Source organism: Athene cunicularia, assembly GCF_003259725.1.
Source record: "Athene cunicularia isolate RWA chromosome 12 unlocalized genomic scaffold, athCun1 chr12_part1, whole genome shotgun sequence".
Taxonomy (NCBI): Eukaryota; Metazoa; Chordata; class Aves; order Strigiformes; family Strigidae; genus Athene; species Athene cunicularia.
The window spans coordinates 14279194-14303738 of record NW_020799116.1 but is presented as its reverse complement, the minus strand read 5'-3'; the positions used below and the strand labels follow the sequence as shown (position 1 = coordinate 14303738).

At 35.9% G+C, this 24545-nt stretch overlaps 1 protein-coding gene across 1 annotated transcript; it reads right to left on the bottom strand.

Moving 5' to 3' along the window:
• Positions 1 to 1447: 1447 nt before the first annotated feature.
• IL17RD (interleukin 17 receptor D) lies at positions 1448 to 23595 on the bottom strand. Its single transcript, XM_026857235.1, has 12 exons — positions 23541 to 23595; positions 20119 to 20244; positions 14469 to 14587; positions 13906 to 14026; positions 12879 to 12923; positions 12631 to 12782; positions 11734 to 11799; positions 11154 to 11208; positions 10255 to 10365; positions 8384 to 8568; positions 4828 to 5764; positions 1448 to 2633 (listed from the first exon to the last, which is right to left on the bottom strand). The coding sequence occupies exons 3-12, from the start codon at positions 14514 to 14516 to the stop codon at positions 2518 to 2520; spliced, it is 1836 nt and encodes a 611-aa protein (XP_026713036.1). The 5' UTR covers positions 14517 to 14587; positions 20119 to 20244; positions 23541 to 23595; the 3' UTR covers positions 1448 to 2517.
• Between the last annotated feature and the right edge of the window lie 950 nt (positions 23596 to 24545).

Here is a 24545-nt window from a genome sequence, read left to right as displayed (position 1 = left end):
CCACCCCTGCAATGGATTTGACTGGCATCTGCATTAGACCTTTTATAATTAAAAAAATATTTACAGGATTTTACAGCAAATTTTGAAGAAAGAAAACATCAATGACAAGTGATTCTTTGTACAACTGCCTTCATCCATTTTCAAAACTAAGCTTTCTTTTAGCTCAAAATGAAAACCTAATTCCATTAAGTAAGACTAATTCTGCAACTAAATTTAACAGAACACAGGAAATCTTCCCTATCTTTAGTCCAGCATAAAATAACATTATGTGAGCTAGGGCTTTCCACCAAGGAAAGCAGCATTACCTTTACCAGTTAGTTGCTAAGAAATTACCTCCTCTTCGTGTTTCGCAGCTTTGGCATTTCTATGCACAGCAGCTCTTCAGCACACAAATTTTCTAACCTTTCTGCCTGTGTCTTATAAATCCAAACTCCTTCTCTAGTAGAACAGCAAGAATTGACTGAATCAAGATCGTTCATGATTGGATTTAGTGGAGGAGCATTTACTGCTAGATTATTCTGCATAATTTGACCCAGGTATTTTTTCAACTTCAAAGAACAGGAAAACATGAAGAATTCTGCCTTTAGTACAGCCCAAAGCAGAGCATAAAATAAAAACCAAAACCATCAAAGGTGCAGATGATTCACCATGTACATAAAACTACCTAAATTTACTTAGGTATTGCAAGTGTGAAGTTTTCTAGTTAGCATTCTTTCAAATTCAGAAAACTGGAAGAGTAAGGAACATGACATTAATGGACAAGGCCCTCCAAATCTGACACATACATCTAGTTGATCAAAGAATTCCATATTACTATTGCAAAGCATGACAGATTTCTGCCATCGATGGTGCTGTTCAAAGAACTGTTAAAGCACTTTCTTGCTCCATCTGTGACAACAATTTCAAGAGTCTTTTGTTTGGAAATTCAAATAATTAAACAGGCAAAAAAACCCCAGGAACTTTGAAGCTACTCAGCCAAAACCATCACTGGTTTGATAGTTCTATCTCAGTCTATTAAAATGGATAATATGATGTAATGGTTAGCAATGTCTAATTCTCATCTGTCAAAACTGAAAGAGTATGTAAGGTGTTTTGAGTTCTCCCTTGATGTATTCCTTTAAAATAACCTCTTGTTAGTGGAATGTGAAGACATATTAAATGAGACAGAATCTGGTTCCATAAGCAAAATTTGCAAGGGCACATTGATGTGGTATCCTTTACTATTTGCTGTTATTATTTTGGTTTTGTTATTATGCTTTACTATTGATTATTATTATAGTGCCCAGAATTGCAGTTACATAGGTGGGTTTTACTTACGAGAAGTTGCTCTCTGGAAACAGCAGGGATATTCTGAATGATAATATACCTGCCTGGTCACTGCAGAAGAAAGGCCATGCATGCTCTGTGTCTTTAAATAAACATGTCCAGTTGTAGGTTTAGCATTTTTTTTGTTAATATAACACTATTAATATTATACTATCTTAATCACTAAGCAATGTGTGTGAACTGCAAAAAAACCTCAGAGGCTTCTGTTTACTGGTTGGCTCAAAACAGAGCAAAGTACTTAGGCCTGTTAACTGCTTAACTTGTTTTACCCCAGGTGATTTTGCAGCAGCACGTCCTTGAAGGATAATATGAAATCCCCCATAAGGCATCTCGTGGCCGAACAAATCCAGAATGATGTCTTAAATACAAAATTTGGTCTTCCTTCCCCCATCTCTCTAAAGTATTCTTTATATTAGCCCTTCCAGGAAGAAAACAGGAAACTTCATTTCCATGGTATCATTCAGTATATGCAAGATCTGTATTTTTGTCTATTACAAAAATGATATTTCAGACTCAGCATGGTACTATGTGTGTCATAGCCAGATTTTGGATAAGAGATAGGAGAATCATCCAGAAGAGGGAGATAAACACTTAGCTGAAATTAAATACTGAGACACATTAACATTCAGGAAAGAAAGGAGACTTGAGGAAAGGGGCTCAAACATTTCTAAAACAAAATTATTTCTTCTGATGGAGAATTTCTTGATCTCACCTTTGGCATTTTATCTTGCTTCTGAAAAAAGATCCTGCTCTCATTTACTACAACACTCCTGCCATCAAGTATTTTAGCACTTAAAACCAGAGGCTGGACTACAAAATTTGCTAAGACTTAATGTTCCAAGCTCTTTTATGTCCAGTTGGAAGATTATTTCTAAAAAAAAAAAAAAAGTCATCAATTTTTATTATGGCATCTGTAAATAGTGTAATATCATGACATGTAAATTAGTAATGGGAATAATTTTGAAATGTATTCCCATCTATTTTTCCATGCTGCATTTTTCAAATCATGAAAGACTTTATATAAAGAACAACAGATTCAAGTTTACTGGCCATAAAAAAATCCCTTAGGAATAACAGATCTTCAGGAGTATTTATTCCTTCAAGTAGATTTAGTGCTGAGACAGTGTGGTAGTTAAAATGGCAAAGAGAGGCTGTTGATAAAGTGGCAATGCATAACAATGTTGTAATGGATTATAAAGGAGCAATTGCCTGCAGTTCATCAGTATGGAAATGGCAATGAAGTTCTGCTTTACATATTCCAGGCACTAAGAATTTTGTAGCAGTGATTACAGGAGGCTCTTCTTCGCCTATAAAAGGAAAAGAAAGTGAGGTGCATTAATTGAAACGTTGATTTTGTATTCGGTCAACATTTTAGAAACAATGCAAAGAAAACTCTCTGGATCATAATGCCATACATTCATAAGGCTGAACTACCATGCTCAATAACTCCTTATCTAAAGAATAATACAATTTTTGTCTCCAGGCAGGGCTTCTTACAGAAGACCTTATTAGTGAATGGACTTAGGAAAGGTTTGGTTGTTGGTACTGCCTCAAAATTAAACTGCTGTGAACTTCAGTTGATGATGCCTAATATGATGATCGCTTTGAGAATCTTTTCTTTGCAGATCAGCAGTCTGCACATGAACTCCACTGAAAGTATTTTTTTTATTATAAATTATATGACTTACAATTTAAAGAATAAAGGAAAGATCTACCTTGAAACACTAAATGACAGAGGTGTTCAGTTCTGTTCTGACCAAGCAACAGATAAAAAATAGGTAGTCAGAACAGAAATGGTACTGTGAATTCAGAGTAATAATCTGGATATGTCCAACTCTCAGAACAAGAATAAAAGCTTAAAAAAATAAATCAATCTACTCTTCTCATTATTAGGCATATAAGTAATAGGGGTATAAATATTCTGAATGTCTGGGACAGTAAAAAGTTTTAATGGGTTGCATCCTAATAGGCAGACAATGCTCAGATCTAGATGTACTTGCTCAGGACTTGATTTGGGTGAGGGGAGTTCAGAGTTAGAGTCGGCCAGAGTGGTGCTTTAGGACAGGGAATAGGACAATGGCAGAACTTCCTGTGGTTTCTTAAGATGTTAGAACATGAGTGTTAAGATCCAGCTTTATCAGCTAGTGCTGTCATGTTTAACGTCTACAGCCGAAATATGTTAACAAGTAGGTATGTGACTTGAGAATTAATTACTGGAAAGACTGCCTCTTTCTTCCAGTGACTCCTTGGCAGCTGGGACACCCAGCTGAGAGCCCTGTGATTGAATCGGGAGGGGAATACTGGTAAAGCATTCTTACAGAGAGGCCATAAATTTTAAACTAGTATCCTACTTTCACCCAACACTAGAACCTTTACAGATATCATCTGTAATTTTTCCCACAAATGTGAGGAAAGGCTGTGTTACAAGACAGCAGGAAATTAAAGAAAATAATACTAATTTTGAAATAATAACAGAGTATTTGTGGCTTATGTAATTAAATCAGTAAATCTTTTTTTCCACCTGAAAGGTTTCCAGGTTTTAGTTATTTTGTCCTATAGACTACCTAGCCTATGGATATAGATGCTGTATCTGTAAACCAACATCTATAGTCTCTCCTTCCATCCCAATAATTCTAGCATCAAACATTAGTTCTGAATTAAAAAAAAAAAAATAAAATCCATTTATCCAAGAGAAAAATCTAACGAAGTAGCCCACTGTCAACACTCACTCAAGAACACAGAATAGCACAGCACCATCAAAATGCAATATTCACTATTGTAGCTGCTTAAGGAAAATGTCAGTTTTATCCTATGAAGACAATTGCTGGAACATTCCACACTGATGTAGTTGTCATGCCAGCTCAATGTACTGTATGTAGCTAGTAAGGTCAGATCAACTTTTTATATAGCCTGAGGTAGTATTTACACTTTCTAACTGCAGGCGTCTAAGCTGGGTATCTATTTTGGAAAGTGTCTTCCAAGCATTTAAATTCCTCCATTGAAACCCTTTTGTTCATTCCCCCAGCCCCATATCTGATGAGAAGCCAAATGTAATTCTGAAATTTGAGTTAACCACAGTACAGACTATATTCCTAAAGGTTCTAGTATGTGCTGAATCAAAATAGGATGTTAGTTTTAGATTTATGGCCTTCAGTGTATCACCCTCTTAAGCCACACAGCTGTCAGCTGAGTATCCCAGCTGCCAAGGAGTCCCTGGGAGAAAGACACCATCTCTCCAATAATAGGTCAATTAATGAGAATTGACTTACTAATAGAATTTTAGTGAACTCTTACTTCGCTAAGAATCCCTCTCCACAGTAAATTAAAGATTAATTTTTCTAAGGTTACCAGAACCTGTACTTTTTTACCAGCTTTATACAGTGCTTACCTTTCTCTGCAACCTTATGTGTGGCTCCTCACATATTATCTTAAGTATTTTGAGATGGTAGAAATATGCTCACAATAACAAAATACAATTTTTGAAACATTGCTCTATCTTACCTAAACCTGATGATGAAGAAACACTTGCTGTAATGGAAGATGTTTCAATTTGGTCTGTCAATAGTCCTTCCATTAAAGGTAAAGATAATTCAGATGAAGGAACAGATGAATCATAGATTCCAGAATCTCGAGGCATATCTTTAAGATTTGAAGCTTTAACATGTAACAATGGCTGAAGAACAGAGCTGCCACCACCTTGAATGTCCTGAGTTTCTATATCTTCTCCAAGGTTTAAGTGTTGAATTATACAGTGAGAGTCTGAATTCCCCGCTGAAATAATATTTACATCTGTTTTCAGGTAAAAATCACCATCCATCACCTGTTTATTCACTAAGTCATTTAAAACCAAGCCTGAATCAAATTTTTCCATGACAGGCTCTGAGTAATGCAAAGAAGGTGAAGGGAAGGGAATAAATTGTTTCTCAAACCAATCTGGTTCCTGATCAATGAACTGATGCATGTTGCAAATGGCAACATAAAGGGACCTCCCAGATTTGCTCCTGAAATAATTCCTTTTACTAATGTTAACAGGAAATGCCTCTGAATCCTGTACACTAAGATCTCTGGAGTGTAAATGTGAATACAACTGAGGGAGATTGTCCATCAGCTTGTATTTTGTACTTAGATCCAGAATACCAGGGATGTCTCCTTCACAGGAGTAATCAAAGTAGACTGCAATAAACTTGCAGAGGTCATTTGAATTCTGCCTTGCTTGACGAAGCTTCTCTGCAACAGTCAACACAGCAAACAGAAAGAGTTCTCCTTTTCCTGCATCTTTGGTTACCCCGCTGTGTTTCCAGTTCTTCTTTTCAACAAAGTACTTCATTCCCTTAGAACACACAATGATGATAAACTGGGACTCGTTTATTTTTTTAATAAGCCACTCCTTCCGACCTTCTTTACACATTTTTAGATCTTCCCACAAATCTAGAGCCACCTAGAAAAGAAGAGCACATACTGGTTGATATTCATTATTAGATATATTTGCTAGTAAAATTTAAGTGAGTTATACTCAGTGAGTCAGCTTGTATTTATCTAACAATTGAGAATTATTGATGAGTTTAACTATAGCTTGTCCTTGATGAAAAAGCAAGCTGTTTTAAAAGAGAAATAGGTAATAATTAATGAGCACTGATAGTGGACAAATTGGAATCAGTAATACTATGTCAGTAGTTATTCACCAAAATAAGCAAGGCCTCACATTCTTTCTAAACTTTGCTTGCAGGCTGAATATTTCGCTGGGTAAAGGAAGTGGGTGAATTGCTAAGGTTTTATGTTTCTGCAAGAAAACCTTCCAGACTTTTTTTTTAAAAAAACCAACAACACAAGAATGCAAGTTACTATATGAACCCATTTCGCTGCTTATTTATTGAAGAAAAACATACACAGTTATACATGTGTTATGTATAAATTTATGGAATAAACAAGTAACGGTGCAAAGCCAAGCAGCTGAATGTAAACTGGCGAGTTTCTTAAAAAATAAAACCACTATGGATTTTTTATACAGCAGTATTTTTTGTGGAATAAGAAGAAAATAGAAAATGTGGCTGGACCAGGTAAATTACTATTTACTTATCTGATCAAATTAGATATCATCGGTCCACAACAAGCAATATATTGTGCCTGCCTCAAACAATTTAACTGTTGTTGTATATTTGGGTCCTTAATGTGCTGAATGTAATGGAATTCCATATTAATTTATCATCTTTTGTATACGAATGAAGTCTGATACCAAGAATTTTCATATCTAGACACAAACATAAGTAGTGCCTGTAACATTTTCAGTTAGGATGCAAAACAGCAGCAGCTCATCTCTGATAAGAAAGCTCTGAAAATTTTATCATGAGTTGTTTTATTTTATACTTCGTCAAATTTTCTGAACATTCTACAGTCTGAAATGCCTGTCTACACCAAGATGAAGGACACAGTGTTTTATCTCATGAAAAAAAGAATGAGCAGTAGAAGAGAAAAAAATAGATGCAAAACCCATTCATAATAGACACACATCAAAACTATTTATGAAGTCTTCTCTCAAGCATTTTTCCAGAGAACAAAAGTATTTTTGCTCTGCTGTATCATCCGTAACAGAGTGGAAAACTTTGCCATGTCAGAAGACCAACAGCAGGTGGGTGCCTAGAACACAAGGACTCATGAAAACTGCTACCGCACAGTCTGCAGCTACAGGAGAAAGTGGTCATGCCTGAGGCGGGCAGGCAGTTGGACTAGATGATGATGGTAGGCTCCTTCCAACTGAACTTGTTTTATTCTGTGCGTGGGAAGAGAAGTCATTTTACAGCTGCTTGAGAGACACTCTGACAAAGATACAATGCAGGTAGATTTTGTGTCTGCTTTTGTTTCTGTTCTTCAAACTACTACCTGATCTCCTGTCTGTGAGAAAAGATTTTTAGTATGGTCTAATTATTATTTTAAATGGCTACTCAATGCCACTGGTTTTGTCTTTTACGAGAAAACGTGCCAATTCCATATGAAAAATACTTGTGCAACTGTTCTGTTATGCATTATCAGTTTTTATATTAAACTTCATAGCCTTAATAATAACATATTATTTCTGTATGTAGTTGCTATCAATATTTTGTTATATGAATCTTAAATGACCCTTGATACCAGATATTCCATGGTACACAGTTATAGTGGTAACAGCTCACCTTAACACTATTCCAGAGAGAGAAGGTGTAGCAGGGCTAAAGTACATGTCTAAAAGGGGACTCAAGTTAAGTTACTTATGATCAATTAATTGTGAACATTCCCAAGCATGAGGCATCGTTTATGTTACTGTATTTGGCCACTAGAGGCCAGACTTGCTGTATCGTGGAAAAAGAAGTTCCCGTTTATCCCTTTAACACCACGGTGGCAGGATTAAAATGCAGCAAAAATAGACTAACGGTTGTCTTGCCTTTTTACAGTTGGAGACGTGAAAGACTGGCCACAGTGATTATATTTTAGAAAGAAGTCTGAGATTCTAAGCCTAGTCCTTCAATGTAACAATTTTAATTTGTCTCATAGCTTTAAATCAAATCCAAGAAAAAGACATGCTGATTTTACAGCATTAATGGAACAGAAGGGAAAAATCAATAAAAATTAAGACATAATGTCAAAAACTAATCCTAATTACACAGATTTTTCTCAATGAGTAGGAGTTTTGGTAGATTCAACTGCTTCAAAATTACAATATAAAACATATTTTAGGAATAGTGAAGTATATCAGGTAGACAATAATACCTCTCTGTGACTGCCAACTACAAAGATGCAAGACCCACTAAACAGAAAAAGCAGTTAATGTGAAACAAGCTGAACATGACTGAAAGTTCTGGAATCAATGCAGTACACATTTTCCACTATTCTGTTTTTTTAACACGGGCTATGATCTGTTCCTCTTGCTAAGAAAATTTATATTGCCAATATTTAGAAAAATAATTAAAGTTATCTCTGTGAAAGGGAGACATTGAAATACCTCATTTCCAAGCACATATCATCAGTTTTGGGGGTGCTGTTTCAATTAAGGAAACTCTGTTTACAGAAGAAATGTTGAGTTTACCTCACAGCCACAAAAGTCCTGAAGAAAATAAGCAAAGCATTGGATAACGTTGATGTGTTTCTGGCAATCTTTACTGGAATAGCAGATGAACACTTTTGGCCGGGGATGAAGTCTTTCCACATGGAGACCTGCAGCATATGCTGAAGATTCCGAGCTCTCCTCATCCAGATGGGAATATATATTTTCTAAATTAGAAGAGAGAAAGAGAGTTCACACTATAAAGCTTGGGATTGTTTTGGGTTTTTTAAAAAACTTCTGTAGGCTCATTACTAATGCATACAGTAATGACTTTTTTGAAAAGAGATTCCTTTCCAGCCTGAAAAAGAAAAGTTGCCCACACTCTATCGATCCAGCTTATGAGTTGCCACATATGTGGAACACACTTTGAAAGTGAAATGTACAGTTATTACTGTACAACTCAGAAAACTTAAGAAAGGTTTATTTTATAAATAGAATGAGGTTGATTCACCTCTACTTCTACTACACAGCTTCAATAGTCTTCACCTCTCTCTTGAAATATTATAAGCCTTAAAGATGTATCATCATTAAGAGTTTCCCATATAACAAAGTCCCTTGTTGTAAAAAAAAAACCACAACACAAGCCAGGTAAGAATATTAAACTCCAGAGACACAGATCCCTTCAGAATATCATCATGTATCAGAATACCAGTATCTCTGGTATATATACACATACACACATGTTTGGACATTAATTTGACATTGATTTAAATTAAGAGATTATTAATTTAAATCAAAATAATTATTAGTGTTTCTTTCCTTGTATAGATGTTTTAATGCTGGAACATAAAAACCCAGTCTTACACCAGACTAATTCAATCTAGTTCTACAGTTGATTAAGCTAATTTGGAATAAAGCATGAGCATTTCAAAATACAAATATCCATATAGGGATTTAATTTAGAACAATTAATCTGGAATAACTATTCTGGAACAACTCTCTCTGTAGACATATCCTTAGTGATTTGTCTGTGGTTTTTGTCAGAACTGTGCTATTTGTGAGCAAAGGGATAGCTACAGAAGACCAGAAGGTAAAAGGATTTAATCCAGATGGCATATAGCACTTGCAGTATATCTCAATGCCAAAATTCAGATGAGTAACACAGATATGTGAGGTTTGGGTAAGTCATCTCTTTTTCCGTATTCATGAAACCACATGATTCCCTAGATTCTACAAAAAATGCCAATTGGTTTTTAACATCTCAGTGTAACAAGTGTGACTTGCCAGCTCCTGGACACAGACAAGAGAAGTCAGCAAAGAGGGATGGAATCTAATTTAGAGAAACATCTGCAAGTAACTCTTAGAAAGAGTAAATTTAGGAAGATAGCTTAGGATGAAGTGCAAAGGCAACTTCCAGGAAAGTGAACAAATCTGGAATAATAGACACAGGTAATATTCCAGACAGCGCTGAGAACTGTATTGGTATCACATGGCTTTATTTTCCTTCTGGTTTAAAAAAAAAAAAAAAAAAAAATCAGACATTTCTGAATAAGGGAGTGTTTAAAATACATCAATTTAGAGATGTTTGTATTGCACTTGGTCATGTAGTACTTTCACAAATAAGAAGAAACCTGAAACCCCAAATATTTCCCAAGAGCAATTTTGTTCTCTCCTTGATTTGTGATACAACACTTGCCATGGCCACAAATTACCATCAAGCACTGATTAAGAATATGCTACAAGTTTCAACACACAAAAAAAGCTGTGGGGAGAAGAGAGAGGGGAGAGGGCAGAGGGGAAAAAGCTAGCTCTTCAGAAAAAGGTAACTTCTGGAATATACATACTAGCTAAGACTGTTTTGGTTGCAAAAGTGCATCTTTAAATGGAACTCTGTATTGAATAAACGCTCTTACCTTGCTGCTTCTTGCGGCACATGACTGTGAAAAGCGTAGCAAATGCTGAAATGACAACTAAAGGCACTGTAATGGCAATAGCTCTTATTGGTCCAGCCCACGGAGAATGTACTTTGAAAAATAAAGCAGAATTAGCCACATGCAAATAAGCTACATTATACTTATCTAATCAAATCCTCACACTGGGAATGTAAAACTGCAGCAGTACAGTATTATCAGGTAATTCTTAAATATACAGTCGAATCAAACATCACGTTCTGCTCCATTTTAAATTGGTTTTATACTGACTGCCCCATCAGCACAGCATTAGAGTAACTAACATAACACGTGCTGCGTCATACCTCCCCCCATGAGAAGAGCTTTGCATGAAGTATAGTTTCACTAAAATCTGCCAGTGTCATTTGGATCTGACAGATTTTTATTCCGGGGGCTGAACTAGCCGTCATCACTTTGAAAGAACTGTCTTCCTGCACAGAATATCATTCTCAATGACTGCTCGGATCCACAGACATGCTGAACAGTCACCCGACAGGTTTTCCAGACTGCTCAATTTGATTTCAGGGCTGAAGTACACAGGTAGGTAAATGTGTTTAGGCTGCTCTGACGGTTTCATTGCATTATTCCACACTACTGCATCCATCAGTAGTATGCAACTAAGATACAGGCTCTGATTCTTCACATCCATCCATCCAACGAAAGTGACTTTCCCACAACAATTTCCAATATACATTGATCTAAACTGTACTAAATATAAACGTACAGAGATGAAGATGTGTATATACAAGTGTGCATGTCTACTCTTTTTTCATTAGCTCAGAAAAATCACATTCCAACATAATTAAAACAATGTAAATTAATAAGGTAAATACTGTATACTGTTTAAAAACCAAAATTCATACCTGGTTTTAGTGCATAGTGCATTGTTTTCCTTGTTGTATTAGTGTCATCAACCAGCTTTGGAAAGTAAAAGTTGAATTTTATTTTGTGGAAGTTAAATTTTATTTATTTTCTGCAACATGTAAACAACTATAACTGTTTTCATGACCAAATGTGAAGAAATCTACTGTTCAAAAACTTAAAGAGCACAAACTAGTAATCAGTGAAATCATTTGTCTTTGTTGGTGCATAGTTTAGTGTTGTAACAGTAACTTTCAGAGTTCACATATATCAAGTGATGATGACAAGAGAAATACAAGAGAAATACACAGCTTTTAAGTATAGTAAAATCTGACCAAACTACAAGAATTATGCACAACTTTACTTGAAGGCACAGATGAAACTTCACTGCACTCAGTGAAGCAAAACTATGGGCAGGCCAAGAACAATCTGTCTAAAAATCTTTACATGCCCAAGATACTTCAGTAAGGATGTCTGAAGTCCAATTTTATCAGTGTGACTTGAAATATTTTAATTTCAGTTAATTTCTCCATTAACATACTCATTTAGCTGTTGTACAAAATTACTGGTTTTAAGTATTACCTCAATTATATAATCCCCTGGAGATACATTCTGAAGAATACAACTTGTAGTATCTGTGTTTTGCTCCTACATCAAAGAAAGAGAATACTTTGCAAGTCATTCACATACTTTTAAAACCAAATAAAAAATACATTCATATTGATTTAGAAATATACAGTGCCCTCCTCTATTGAGACACCTTAAACCAGCAAAACTAAGCCTCTCCATTCAAATATGCAAGGACTACAATCCTCTGCTTGTAGAACTAAAATATAATTATATATATATATTAAAAAAAAAAAAATCCTAAAAGTTTGGCCTAATACATGAACTCTACATTATGGCCTGAAGCTCCCAACCTTTCAGAGACTTAGGATGAATGGTTGATCACTGAGAACAAACTTGCCACTGAATACTAAGCAAAGCTAAGGAAAATAATACAGCAAATTGCAGCTCCCATAATAAGACTGAGGCACACATCTGTACAAAATCACAGAGCTCCCAATTTCATGCACATACTAAAGTGAGATATACCTTGTGATACTATCTCAGATGGGTAATCTATAAAGTGGTCAAATTTGGTGCAAAGGTGAAATAAAAAATTAGGAAATAATATGTATAAGAAATATAATAAAACTGCAGTTTGAAGTTAATTAGTTGTAGGGTCTCCAAGAGAGACAACAGTCCCCATTTGCTTATACTATGTAGCTCCAATGGAGTCCTCAAGTCTGGTTTTGACTGATGAGTACTATCACTATACAATTATTATGTACATAAATAGTACCATTTACATAAATAGTTTAAAAATTCTATAACTGGTAGTATATTAAGTCTTAAAAGTTTCTATAAAGCCTTAGAGCAAACATCTAATATGAACAGGGTTTCTGCTTTTAAAAGTTGCAAAACTCATGGACGTACCTGTTTGCAGGTCTTTTGCTTAAACGGCCCTTCATGCTTAAGTTTGTAGTGAAGGAAGTAGTACCTAAACCCAAAGTTGTGAGGTGCATGATCAAAAGACACTTGCATGTTAAAACCTTGCTGGGTAACATTCAGATTCCTTGGCTTCCAGTCTGTCAGAGGAAACATTCATGAATTGGAAAAAGTGACTCTTCAAGTACAGTAAGTTTTTGTAAGATGAATATAAGAAAGTATGACATTTTACTTACAAGGTTTGCAGACAAGGTTTTCTGGCTGTAGCAACAATTCACATGCTACAAATACACAAAAAAAATATTAATGATACAGTATCAAAATGCTATGATATTTAAATAAGAAAAAGAAAAGAGGGCAAAAGAAGGGAATTCATAATTTTGAATACAATGCCCCCATTTCTTTCCCAGTCTCTAATATGCATGGAGTAAATACATTTTGCAATCTTAGCTTCTTTGTTATTATTTTAAGGCCCTTCTCATCTTTATATGAGAAACACAGGTTCATTAATTTGAAAACAGCATCCCTTAGCGAGACAAAAGGGATAGCACTAGGAGAACACAGCAGGAGAGGAAGTTGAAAATAGCCTGAAATACATTTACTCAGAGTAAATAAGTATGCTGAGCATCATTACAAAGACAAGTGTTACTGAAGTCTGCATCAACAGGCCAACTTGAAAGTATTTAAAGAAAGTTTTATAGGACAAAAAACCCTAATCAGGACAAATATCAACCCAAAGGGTAGTTGCAGTTTCTCATCATACTATTCAAGCACTGAGGAGCTTATTCAAGTTTGTTTTCTCTAACTCCAGTGAGAATTGACAAGTAATTTTGAGAATTACACCTATCTCTAGATATCTGGAGATATTCCAGGAAACTGGAATCTCAAAAAAAACCCCCAACCATAATGTCCAGAGAGGAGGAGGAGCAAACCATCTTCATGAGACAAATGCTCCTGAGAACCATGGGAGTAATCCTGCTGTAGGCAAACCTAAAATAATCTCAGGCCTACCTGTGACTTTTCTTTCGGTTGTTGCCTAACATGTATTACCATACACCACAGATTCATCTGTAGCATTCAGATTCTTTCCACTTAACACCCAGATCTTCCTTCAAAGACTATGTCAGTAACTATCTTAACCCAGACTCATCATCAGCTACTACACTGTTGTGAACTACTACTTTGTTGTGAAAACTGAAACACCAGGGGTGTGGGGGGGACATGACAACACCCATTTGTGAGGAGATGATATGCAATACTTACGTCTAGTTCGGAAGAAAAATGGGTGATAATTACTTTCATTTTTAATGGAAGGAAAAGGAACAATCTTTACAAAGTAATCCGTTTCAAACTTCAGATTTACAAAGGACTGGGATTCCATTCCCTACAAAAATACAAGATTGCAGCATGTTTTAAAGTCAACTACTATAGCTAAAAGTATCTTTCAAAACAAACCCACGGTTTTGCAAACATGAGCAGAAATCAACACACCAAACCCCCTTTATCTACCCCTCCATTACACACTGATGTGAGGAATCTCAATACAGAGCTGGATGTGGGCTGTTACAGATGTGCACCCGTACTCCTGCATCACCCAAATGACAGTTTCCAGCTTCAGGAAAGCTTCATAGCAGGGGACCAGATCTGCCTCTACAGCAACAACTATAAACAACACTTTTAGGAAGCAAGCTGCACGCTAGTAAACAGCATATCCTGTATTTATTTAGATAGAGATATATTTAGATTTATAGGCAGCATATAAGCACTTTCAAGACTACTCACACAATAAAGCAACAACGACACTTGTCTTGAAACAAAGCACTTACTGTTCGCTTAAAACTGGGGCTGAGCTGCTTCGGATCTTTTAAAACCATCTGCTGGCATTGTCTTCCCTCTGATTTTAACTCCTCAAGTATTACTCGAAATCCTTTCAGGTATTCAATCCCTGCAAACAGCAAGGCATTTAAATAGAAGGCTAGTATTTCAAAGTGCGTAACATAGTATTTCATGTAATTTTAATTTAGTTCATTTGCCTTTAAAAATAAAACTTACTGTTCGTATGAAATATATCTGTGTTTTAATACTTGTTTTGTATGTCAGTTCTTCCCACGTTTTCTATCTATCTTACCTATTCAGAATTCAGTCTCTGGCAAAGGCTGCGATTACTACATACTTGTGTAATGCTCAGAGTAGAGGGGCCCACAGCTCAGCTGGGGCTTCCAAGTTATCACTGCAATATACGTTATCATTACCTTCATCACCTTCAGGAATACTTTATAGTAAATTCACATTTCCATTATTAGCAATGAAATATAAAATTTTGCTAGCAAATTACAAAAATACTCCTTTATAACATCTTTCTATCATTTCTGAGAGTACCAGATTAAAGTGACAGCAGTTGTTAAAACTTCTTTAATTCTAGTATAGCATGGGATAACAGAAAACTTGACTTAAATGGAATGGAATTTATTCCAGTGTGTGAATACTTCCAGTTATTTATAACTGATGCCAGAACTACATGCATTGGTTCAAGTTACTCTAACACACCTAACTCTCAGCAGCGTCAATGTTCGCATCATGGAATTACTTCATTACGACTAAACAGGGTCATGGTGATGCAAATGTCACAGGAAAATGCCAGTGTTACCCTGCGATAGCTTTGTGGCACAGGTATCAAAGTCACTGCATAGTTCTTCAAAGCTAACTACTCCTACTCCATCGAATTACATCTTTTCAACAGCATTACAAAGACACAGCCACAGCCTTTGTAAGCTAAATGCTACATAAATAAAAATGGTCTGAGTTTATGCTAGGCTTGTCAAAATTAAAAAAAAAAGCATCCTAAATGTATGATTTTCCATGGACCTCCTCTGTTGCACTAGTCTTCCTGGGTTTCTGGGGTTTTTTTTAAGATTTTATATTTTTGTAGAAGATCAAGACCATGAGTTGCCCAATGCAGTCTTAATATTCCATGGAACAAAAGCACTATTTGTGCTTACATGAAGACCATGAAAGAGAAAGTGTCCAGTCTCCATGTTACCCAAGATATTTCAGCGGCAGTTCTGTCCTCACGCTTTCCTAAGGATTAACCTCTGATCATTACAAGAAAGAACACCAAGCTTTGTTTCCCATAGAGGTTTGATTCATCCAGTCTGCAGCTGAAGATTACCAAATGCTTTCAACTGCACAGTTTTTCAGAATTAAGTGTAATTTTCATATACTCTTTTAATCGAACAAATGATGAAAGCATGACTGGGAGGCTACAAAAATTTACAATTTTTCTTATCTAAAAATGTTTGATTTAATAAATTAAGGTCTAGGCTAAATAATTTGTAACAAGTTTAAGAAATACACATTTGCATTATTAGTCATATTTCATCATTTAGGATGCAATCCTACCACATAAATGGGAACTGCCAGCTGTTGCTAAATCATAAGAAAAACCTGATTTAAAAGATTTTTGAAGGAGTATGAACCATGAAATAGCAAGTTGAGACTCTGCTGTATAAGAAAAAGAACATGAAAAAAATTGGTTTAATTTTGAAAACTGTGTTATGCTTAACTGACTATTTCATTGACATGGAAAAGCCCTTTTGCAGTTAACATTCTTTAATAAAGTATTAAAAACATTCAAGAGGGAAACCCCACCTCTTTCATTTGCTAAACACTAGTGACTAAGAAAAAAAGAGTCTGCATTAAGATGCTCTATTTAGGACCTTAATTAGTGTGAAGAAAAAGAAATGATGGGCAGGTGTTGGTAGAGAGATAGTGCAACTAGTCCCCATTTTGCTGATCATGCACTCCTACCAACAAAAAAAATTTTTAAGCGCAAACAATCAGTATATTCATAAAATACAAATATGTACTACTGTGCTAATATATTATGTACATAATATAAATATGTACATAAAAATATAAAATATATGAAAATATTAAAAAGCATGAGATAGTCTAAAATGAAAAACTACTTTAAAACCAGTTTTTATTTTACTAATGATACAAAAAAATTTTTGTTCCCACTTAAAACTGTTAATAATATTTTTGAGTGAGTGCTATGTGTTTGAATATGCTTCACTAGTTTTAAAAATCTTAACGCTCTGTGGTACAGCAATTTGAAGGTCTGGTTCTGAGTTCAGTTTATTTCATTACTTGGTTTTAACAGCTGTCATAGCTGAACAAAGATACACAGGTCCAAATGAAAGAAGTGCATCATTGGCTGCATTTCCTAAATCGTTATATTAATTTTTTACTGCCATTCCCTGATTATGCAAAGGTTTTTCTTGCATTTTGACTAGTAAATTTTTATCTTCCCTGATGTCAGTTGTTCTTGCAAACTAATCAGAATGTGTTGCATTTTTATATTTTTAACAAATGGGTTCAAAACCCACTGAAACTTTGCATTCTGAAGAATTTTAAACAGGCCAGGAAATTCTGTTTTCTAATTCTGTAAGTGTAAAAATATGAGAGGTTTTGTAGGTAAGCAGCTGGCATTTTCAGCAACAAAATAACAAAGGAAACTTTTCCAAACATCTGTTTGCAAAATGCTCTTTCCACAGCATGAGTTTCTTTTGAAAAGCAGTTACTGTCTCACTCATCTTTAAAATGTCACCTTTACCTTGCAGAGGCACATTAACCCTGCTTTGGGGTTTTTTTTAAGTATCTACTAGGTAGCAAACTATTGACAGTCACTGGTCATCACAGAAAAGGTCAGCAAATCTGGAAGTGTCTTTTTGTGAAAGAAGAATGCCCAACTCAAAGATTTGAGTTTGACAACGCTTAAGCACTTTGCCACAAAATAACCAGTGAGCCTCTGTGTGGCACAAAGGATTTTCATGGTCACTGCCCATCTCCTTACAAAGTATTGTTAAGATTCTACTATTTTAAAGTCTTGTTTTTCTAAAGCTAACCACACTGATGACATCGTGTGCACTTCTGGCTCCAACATCATTGTTGCAATAGCTCCTCTATGAATGATGCAATGACCAAATTTAATGTGTGGTGCTATCTCTGAAATCTTATGCCAGCATCCTTTTTTTCATTCCAGTATTCCCCTGTATTATTTCAGCCAATTTACTGTGGCAGGAATAGCAAGCGTTTCCCCAGCAGTATTTGGCTTTTTCTTTTCACTACTGAGCAGGAAACCTCAAAAGATATTTCACAAAAGGAGGCTTCTAAAGATTTATCATTAAGTTTAATGAAATCTTGTACTTTATTGAGTATCACATGGCTTCAAGCATCACTGAAAAAATTGTAGAGGTTTGTTTTTGTGTTCTGCATGCTTAGTCTTCAAATGTCTTGCTAATCATGATGGCTTCACAGTATTAGTTAATATCTCAAGGCACACTATGTGCTTAGGACAAGGTTCATTCTTAACAATTGAAGTGCTAAGGCTTGGACAACAGGCCCAAGCCAGAGTTGACCTATAAATGAATCCTGTATATTTTATAACTAATAACCATTGTGCCAATAGGTATTATATGAAGTTATAACAAACCACTTATTCTGATGTAAAAGGTGGAACTATTGAAGCCCGAGCAACAGGCCCTGAGCTGAAGCTGCTAACTTAATATGTAGTCATTAACGAAATATGTATGCTCATTAATGGAAGATGTAGCTTAAATATCATATACTCATTACTGGTGATGGATGCAATGAAAACATGTCTATCCTGAATGTATCTTTTTCTTCTCTGTAGGGGTAAGTTAACAAAGCCATGAAGCCAGCTGTCCGGCCTTGGGACAGACGTGTGGCCTTGGTCAAAAAAGAACATAAATTAATTAGATAAGGAGGGAAACTCCCTTGGCTTCTCCCTTGAGCCCTGGCCAGGCTCTGGGGGAATCTCATGAGAGTGAAACCAGATGTTCTGCTCAAAACAAAGGTGCCAGCTATTCTGGCTTGCTGATTTTTAGTATGTGAGGCTGGACCCACTTAGAGCGACTTTGGCAGCCTCACCTACGGGTGGAGGCACCACGTAGGATTTCCCCCTTGTCAGGACAGGCTCTCCAAACCCTCGCTGTAACCGGGGCTGCCCAGCAACCGTGGGTCTGGATGATGGTAAAGTATGCAAGTGGTGATGGATCTTTCTTAATCACTATTCTCTCTCTCAGGTAGTAATGATTTGATGCATCACCCTCTATCTTCCTACTTGTTTAAGTGTACTATTGTGTATTTCCTTACTCTATGGTTTCTGTATTCTTTTGTATATACTGTTTAGTTATTTTGAGTAAAATACACCTACTCTTTTCACTCTGGTGTCTGAGTTTAATTGGTATCCCTAATCAGCAAAACAACAATGACAGGTGTAACTCTGTATTTCAAATAGTCTTGACAATTTTGGTCAACTTTTTACCAGAACTGATGAGATAGTTATTGTTTTTACCTTCTAATGTGGCTGATGAAGAGCCTGCACTAAGAGTAGGGGAACTGCCAGCTCTGCTATTTTCTTGTTGTTTGCATGTGCTCGCATTATTGTCTCAAATTATCTTAAGCCACTTGTCAATTTAATGATGGTTAGTTTAATTAAAACTAGATAATATAATCAGTAAATCCAGTTAACCTGGTGCACATACACTGCTATAGGTTGCAACATGCTGAAAGGGAATGGAAGACTGAGGGTGCCACTGTGAACCCCTCCACATTGTAGAGCATCCATTGTTCCTTCAGGATACCTCACGTACTGCACATCAAAAATGAACATCTGACACAGAGACCAAGTTAGGGTGCCAGTGTTAATCCATATATTAAATACTAGTATAGCTTAGTTTTTCTTTTCAAGATCTAAAAATATGTAAATAGATGTTCTAAAATTTTCTTCACATGCCCCAGTGGATCATCTTCAAGTGTTCAAGGCCAGGTTGGATGAAGCTTTCAGCAACCCAGTCTAGTAGGTGTCCCTGCTCATGGCAGGGGGGTTGGAACTAGATGATCTTTAAGGTTCCTCCCAACTCAAACCATTCTATGATCTTAACACACCCCCTAGAGATTACTGCTCTAGTGGGAAACAAGGTACTTTCAGTGGCATTTAAGTGATTGAGGAATATTCTTACTGATGAGACCTGACAAGGAAACACATTGAAGTTTGTATAGCTGTGATTAAATAATGTTTGCCACCTGTAAAACAATCTGCAACCTACAGAACCTTTAGGTGTATCAACAATTAACCTCAATCAATGCCACTGAAATGCACCAGTGCTTTAGGGCAGAGAATGAAATCAGGGTTATTGCACAGTTCCAAACAGCAGGAAAAATTCAGCAAACTGGAAGAGTAAAAAGCAGCGTATGGCTACAGAAAGCATCCTAGTTTTAAGGGTATTTCAAGTGAGCCAGTAAAAATAACAACTTTGCAAAGCTGTAAGAATTTCTTTCTTAATTAGTTTGCTTCAATGACTCCAAGCATAATTCTTTTACTTAATACCGATCAGCAAGAAGGTATTACTGAAGACATGATGAATTAGTCCATTTCCCTTTATTACTTACCGATGGCATTTGCTGTCCAAAGTATTGTCACCGCAACCTGTTCATAGCATGCGTATTGACTGATAGTTATATTCTGCACATCTCCAATCACGTGTTTTCCCACTGAGTTCAGGTAAGGCGTGCAGTCTAAAAATATGGAGAAATATACATCCTAAGAAAAACATTCTGGCTGATATTCTTGTTCCATAAGAGAGCAAGTAAATCATAATCTGCCAACAGCACTTAACAATCTATGCAAGATCAGTTTCTAACATGATCTGCACCTTTCCATATAAATGAAGAATTAAGTTAACTTCCTAATTTCTTCAAGATTGAGAAAGGTAAAAGTACATGTGCACTATATTCTATAAAAATAAGTACTGCAATCTAGATGAAGGTTTTGTCTCCGGACACAGAAAACCACAAAACTTTATAAATCATTGAGCATAACCACCTTCACCAGTTGCAAAACCCTAGTTCACAGGACTCCAAAGGAAATTACCAGTTTATAACACCAGTGTAGCCTGTACCACAGTAAGAGTAAAAATAACACACGTGTTGGATCTCCCAAAAGAGAACAACTTTTCCTCACTAATTACTCAAAAGAATATGAGGACTGACATTAATTTTGTGCATGTACAGTGCTTAGAGAAAGACAATGTTGGTCAATGATCAAGCACGTATGAGAACAATAAACAGTGGGAAGCTTTAGAACTGGCACTCAAGACCTGCTTTTTAACCACGATACTGCTCGATCCTGACCACAAAGAACCTGCTGCGTAAAACCATCTCATCTCTGTCACTCATTCAGTAGCCACATCCCCACAGACTATTTTTCTGCCACTGGATCCAGTCAGAACTGGTTTTGTCTTGTTATGCTCGCAAAATACAGTGCATTCCCTAAAGTTACAGCTCTGCAAACGTGATTATAGAAAACCTCAGCCTTCATTAAGAAATAAAACATTCTTGACTTTGTTGTTGAACTCGACCATGTCTTTATGCATTGAAAACAAGAAAACAGCCCCCAATTTTATTACTTTTAAAGCCTTACAATGTTTAGGCTCATATTTTGTTGCAAGAAAAGAAGTATCAGCCAGAGAATGCAACAGTTCTAGAGCACAACATACATGAAGACATGTATGCACATTCTGCTTTTGAACCAGCGAAGCCAACAAAATTCAGAAGTTGTTGTCTAGTAGACTATGCTTTACTGACTGATGATTAATTCTAAACACCTGAGATAATCTCTATGCTATATATTTGTGTATACAGAGTCAGTAGAAACGAAACATTAAAAACCAAGTGTTATGATAAGCCAATACAGGAAATTAAAATTTAATTCAGAGGTGTGATCTTAAAGGCAAGGAAAGTAAGATTATTAGCTGAAAAGCAGTTTTGGAAAATGGCTTTTTACTACGAATAACAATGGCAACGGGTCTTTTATGTAACTGCCACACAAATAAGAACAGAACAGTTTGTACAACATTGCCTTTTACACACGCTGGGCAGTTGAGTTGGTACTTACTCTGCTGTTTGTAGAATTCTGTTGCTATGAGTGAAGTCAATGACAACATGAACTTCCTCTTAGGAGAATAGAGTATCTCTTTCAATGGAAAGTTTGAAGTAACAGTTTTTTGCTAGGTCTGGATCTAATTAATAGCAAGCCCAAGATTTTGAATCCTAGTTACTAAAATTTTATGGTCAAATGACAATTTGCCAAAATAGAATATAGCACAAATATCTGAAGTTCGACTGTGAATCACTGATTTACATTTTTAAAGAACAACAGATTTAGGAAAACAGCAGGAAAAAATTGCACTTTTTAGGAAACCACTGCTTTTACTTGAATACAAGTGAAATAGTAAAACATATAAACATTCATTTTCCACCTGAATAAATAATCTAACCAACTAATTTAACAACATACACCACAGTTTTCTAGAGTTGCTGTGTGGCAAAATAAGAACCTTTAAATCACAGCCAGAAAGCCAAATTCTCTTTTGTAGTAGCTTATTCATAAGTATGTCTTTCCATGTTATATGAACTGTTTAGCCTTGCTATCAGGGAACTCTTTTCCTAGTACTGCAGAATTCAAATAACTCCTTTGTCCAGGAAGTATACAGTGCCAGCAGAATTCTGAATAACACTTGTCATTGGTTAAACGCAGTTACTAGTGCCAGAATTAATGGAAAAAACATGACAGATACTGGGACTTAAACAGATGCCACTGTGTTAACTAAACATGGGGATCTCTGTTCTGACTGATATTATTTCCTGGTTTTATGTAGATTAAAAAATTAATAACTTTTTGTAGTAACCACTTACCTCTTGTACAATCTAACAAATTTTGCTAATTTTAAATAATAACATCAAATTAGATTTTTTTATAAAGTCACAGTGAAGGATTACCAATTCAGAAATTAACATAAAACCAGAAGAACAAAAGGATGATCAGAATGAAACAAAAGCACTATTGTTAGGTTTCCCGATACATTCTCTCTACTGTAAAATTTTACCCACTTTCAGCACCTGAGTTAATTGCTTTGGGTAGGCAAAAAAACCACCTGTGACTTGCACTGGTATTAATACAAACATTACTGCTGTAAATTAGGACCTACTGTTGACTGTACATTGAGTTTATATTGGTGATGGCCATTAACTGGCCAAACAATGATAAATTCCCAATATAGTCAATAGTCATACTTGTCTGATTAGACAACACGGATGACAAAAACCTTTAGAAAATTAAAACAAAATATAGCCATTTAGCAGATGTTTGAAGGGGTTGAAGTACTATTGAGACAACCTGCTGCTTAGAGTTATCAGGCTAGACACTACTCTCTTAGCTGCAACAGACCACATCTGCTACAGCACTAAAACCACCCGTCTGCACTGAAAACGTAGACAGCAGTTTGCCACTAACCTGGTCCTTTAACACCGTAGCTAATTAGAAGTTCCAACTACTTCAACCAGATGAAGAGATGCTATTTCTCTTCAATATTAATCCTTGCAAAGACAAATTTTTAATATATTCCCCACATACAAATACCAACTACACAGTTTCTACCAGGAGACACTTCACACCGCTTTCCCCAAAATTACACATCGAAGACGTATAAAGCTTGAAACAATCCTTTCCCATGACTTTGTCTGTAATGAACACTTCAATGACTACATTCTTTCACAGAATAAAACCATTCTCTGTAATTTTCCAGGCAAATACTGGGCAGATGATGTAGGCTAATCTGAAAGTGAAACTACTATAAATTGTGAGAAAGGAGAAGATCTAACAGACCTAGCAGAAACAAATCTAGATTTTAAAATTATGTCAACATTAAAGAGCTCATGTTATTCTTAGAGACATTAAGAGACATGCTCCTATATATTGACAACTGTGACGGAGTCCTTGATTTTTGTGAATGTAGTGTGAATTTTCAACTTACTGTCATATTTAAAGGTGATATTGAGTAGCCCATTGTTCTTGGTGACTGGTGACAGCCCCTGTAGAGAAATATCAAGAAAATAATTTGAATAAATACTTTCAACTTGCATAGATTTTTATTTCAAAAATAGTTTGTTGGACAATGACAGAACTCATGATTTTTTTCCTTCTGTTTGGGCACCCTATCCATCAATCTATCTGAACACAGGCAATGAAAAAACAGACTGCATACACCTGTGTTTACTCACCTGTCATCAACTTAACCAGTGTTAGAGAAGTCAAAACAAGGAGAAAACAAAGTCTGAATATAATATTTGCATGAAGACATGAAATTGTGACTTACGTAGTATGATTTGCCCAGTTGATGTGAATCACAGAAGACTATTTTAGAAATAAAATGATGTTCTTAACTTCCACCATTTAGGTTAGCCATGCCCAGACAAAACTCACATCTTTAATCAATGTTTAATGACAAATCGTTTTTTCCCAGACGAACACAGTGTATAAGAGAAGAGAGTATCAGTCTGAAGCAGCTGATCTCTATTCCACCGTCATGAAAGAGTATCAGGAGTTCAATCAGAGGGAAGGTATGTCACTGCCAATCACTGTGGTCATAGCACTTCAGCTCTGTTTTCTTGGTGAAGGTCATTTTCAAGAAGAAATTAAAAGTAGGAGCAACACAGCAGAAGAACTGATTAAAGAGCACTCACCACCTCCCAGACACTCCTCATCTCATTACCAACCTCAGAACAGGTGCCTGAAGGTCTCTATTATCTCTCTGTCAATTGGGCAAACTACCTCACCAAATTTTCAGCACACTCAGAACTGATCAACAATCAAGTCATCCTTTTTACACAGTCCAATATTATTCAGTGCTCACAAGAACTACACAGAACCCAAAGCTTTACATAAACTGATGGATATTAAGCCAGGACAGAAAACCTGTGGCCTGGTTCATCAGTGTCCCCAAACTGTACACGCAAGAAACTTACTACAGAGAGAGTAT

What these genes read in the sequence shown, in the direction of transcription:
- IL17RD (XM_026857235.1), bottom strand. Translation starts at nt 14,516, where the DNA reads ATGGTTTTAAAAGATCCGAAGCAGCTCAGCCCCAGTTTTAAGCGAACA. An exon ending in GCCCCAGTTTTAAGCGAACA is followed by an intron (nt 14,027 to 14,468) that starts GTAAGTGCTTTG and finishes GTATTTTTGTAG; the next exon opens with GGAATGGAATCCCAGTCCTT. An exon ending in AGGACTTTTGTGGCTGTGAG is followed by an intron (nt 5,765 to 8,383) that starts GTAAACTCAACA and finishes CTTCTTTTCTAG; the next exon opens with GTGGCTCTAGATTTGTGGGA.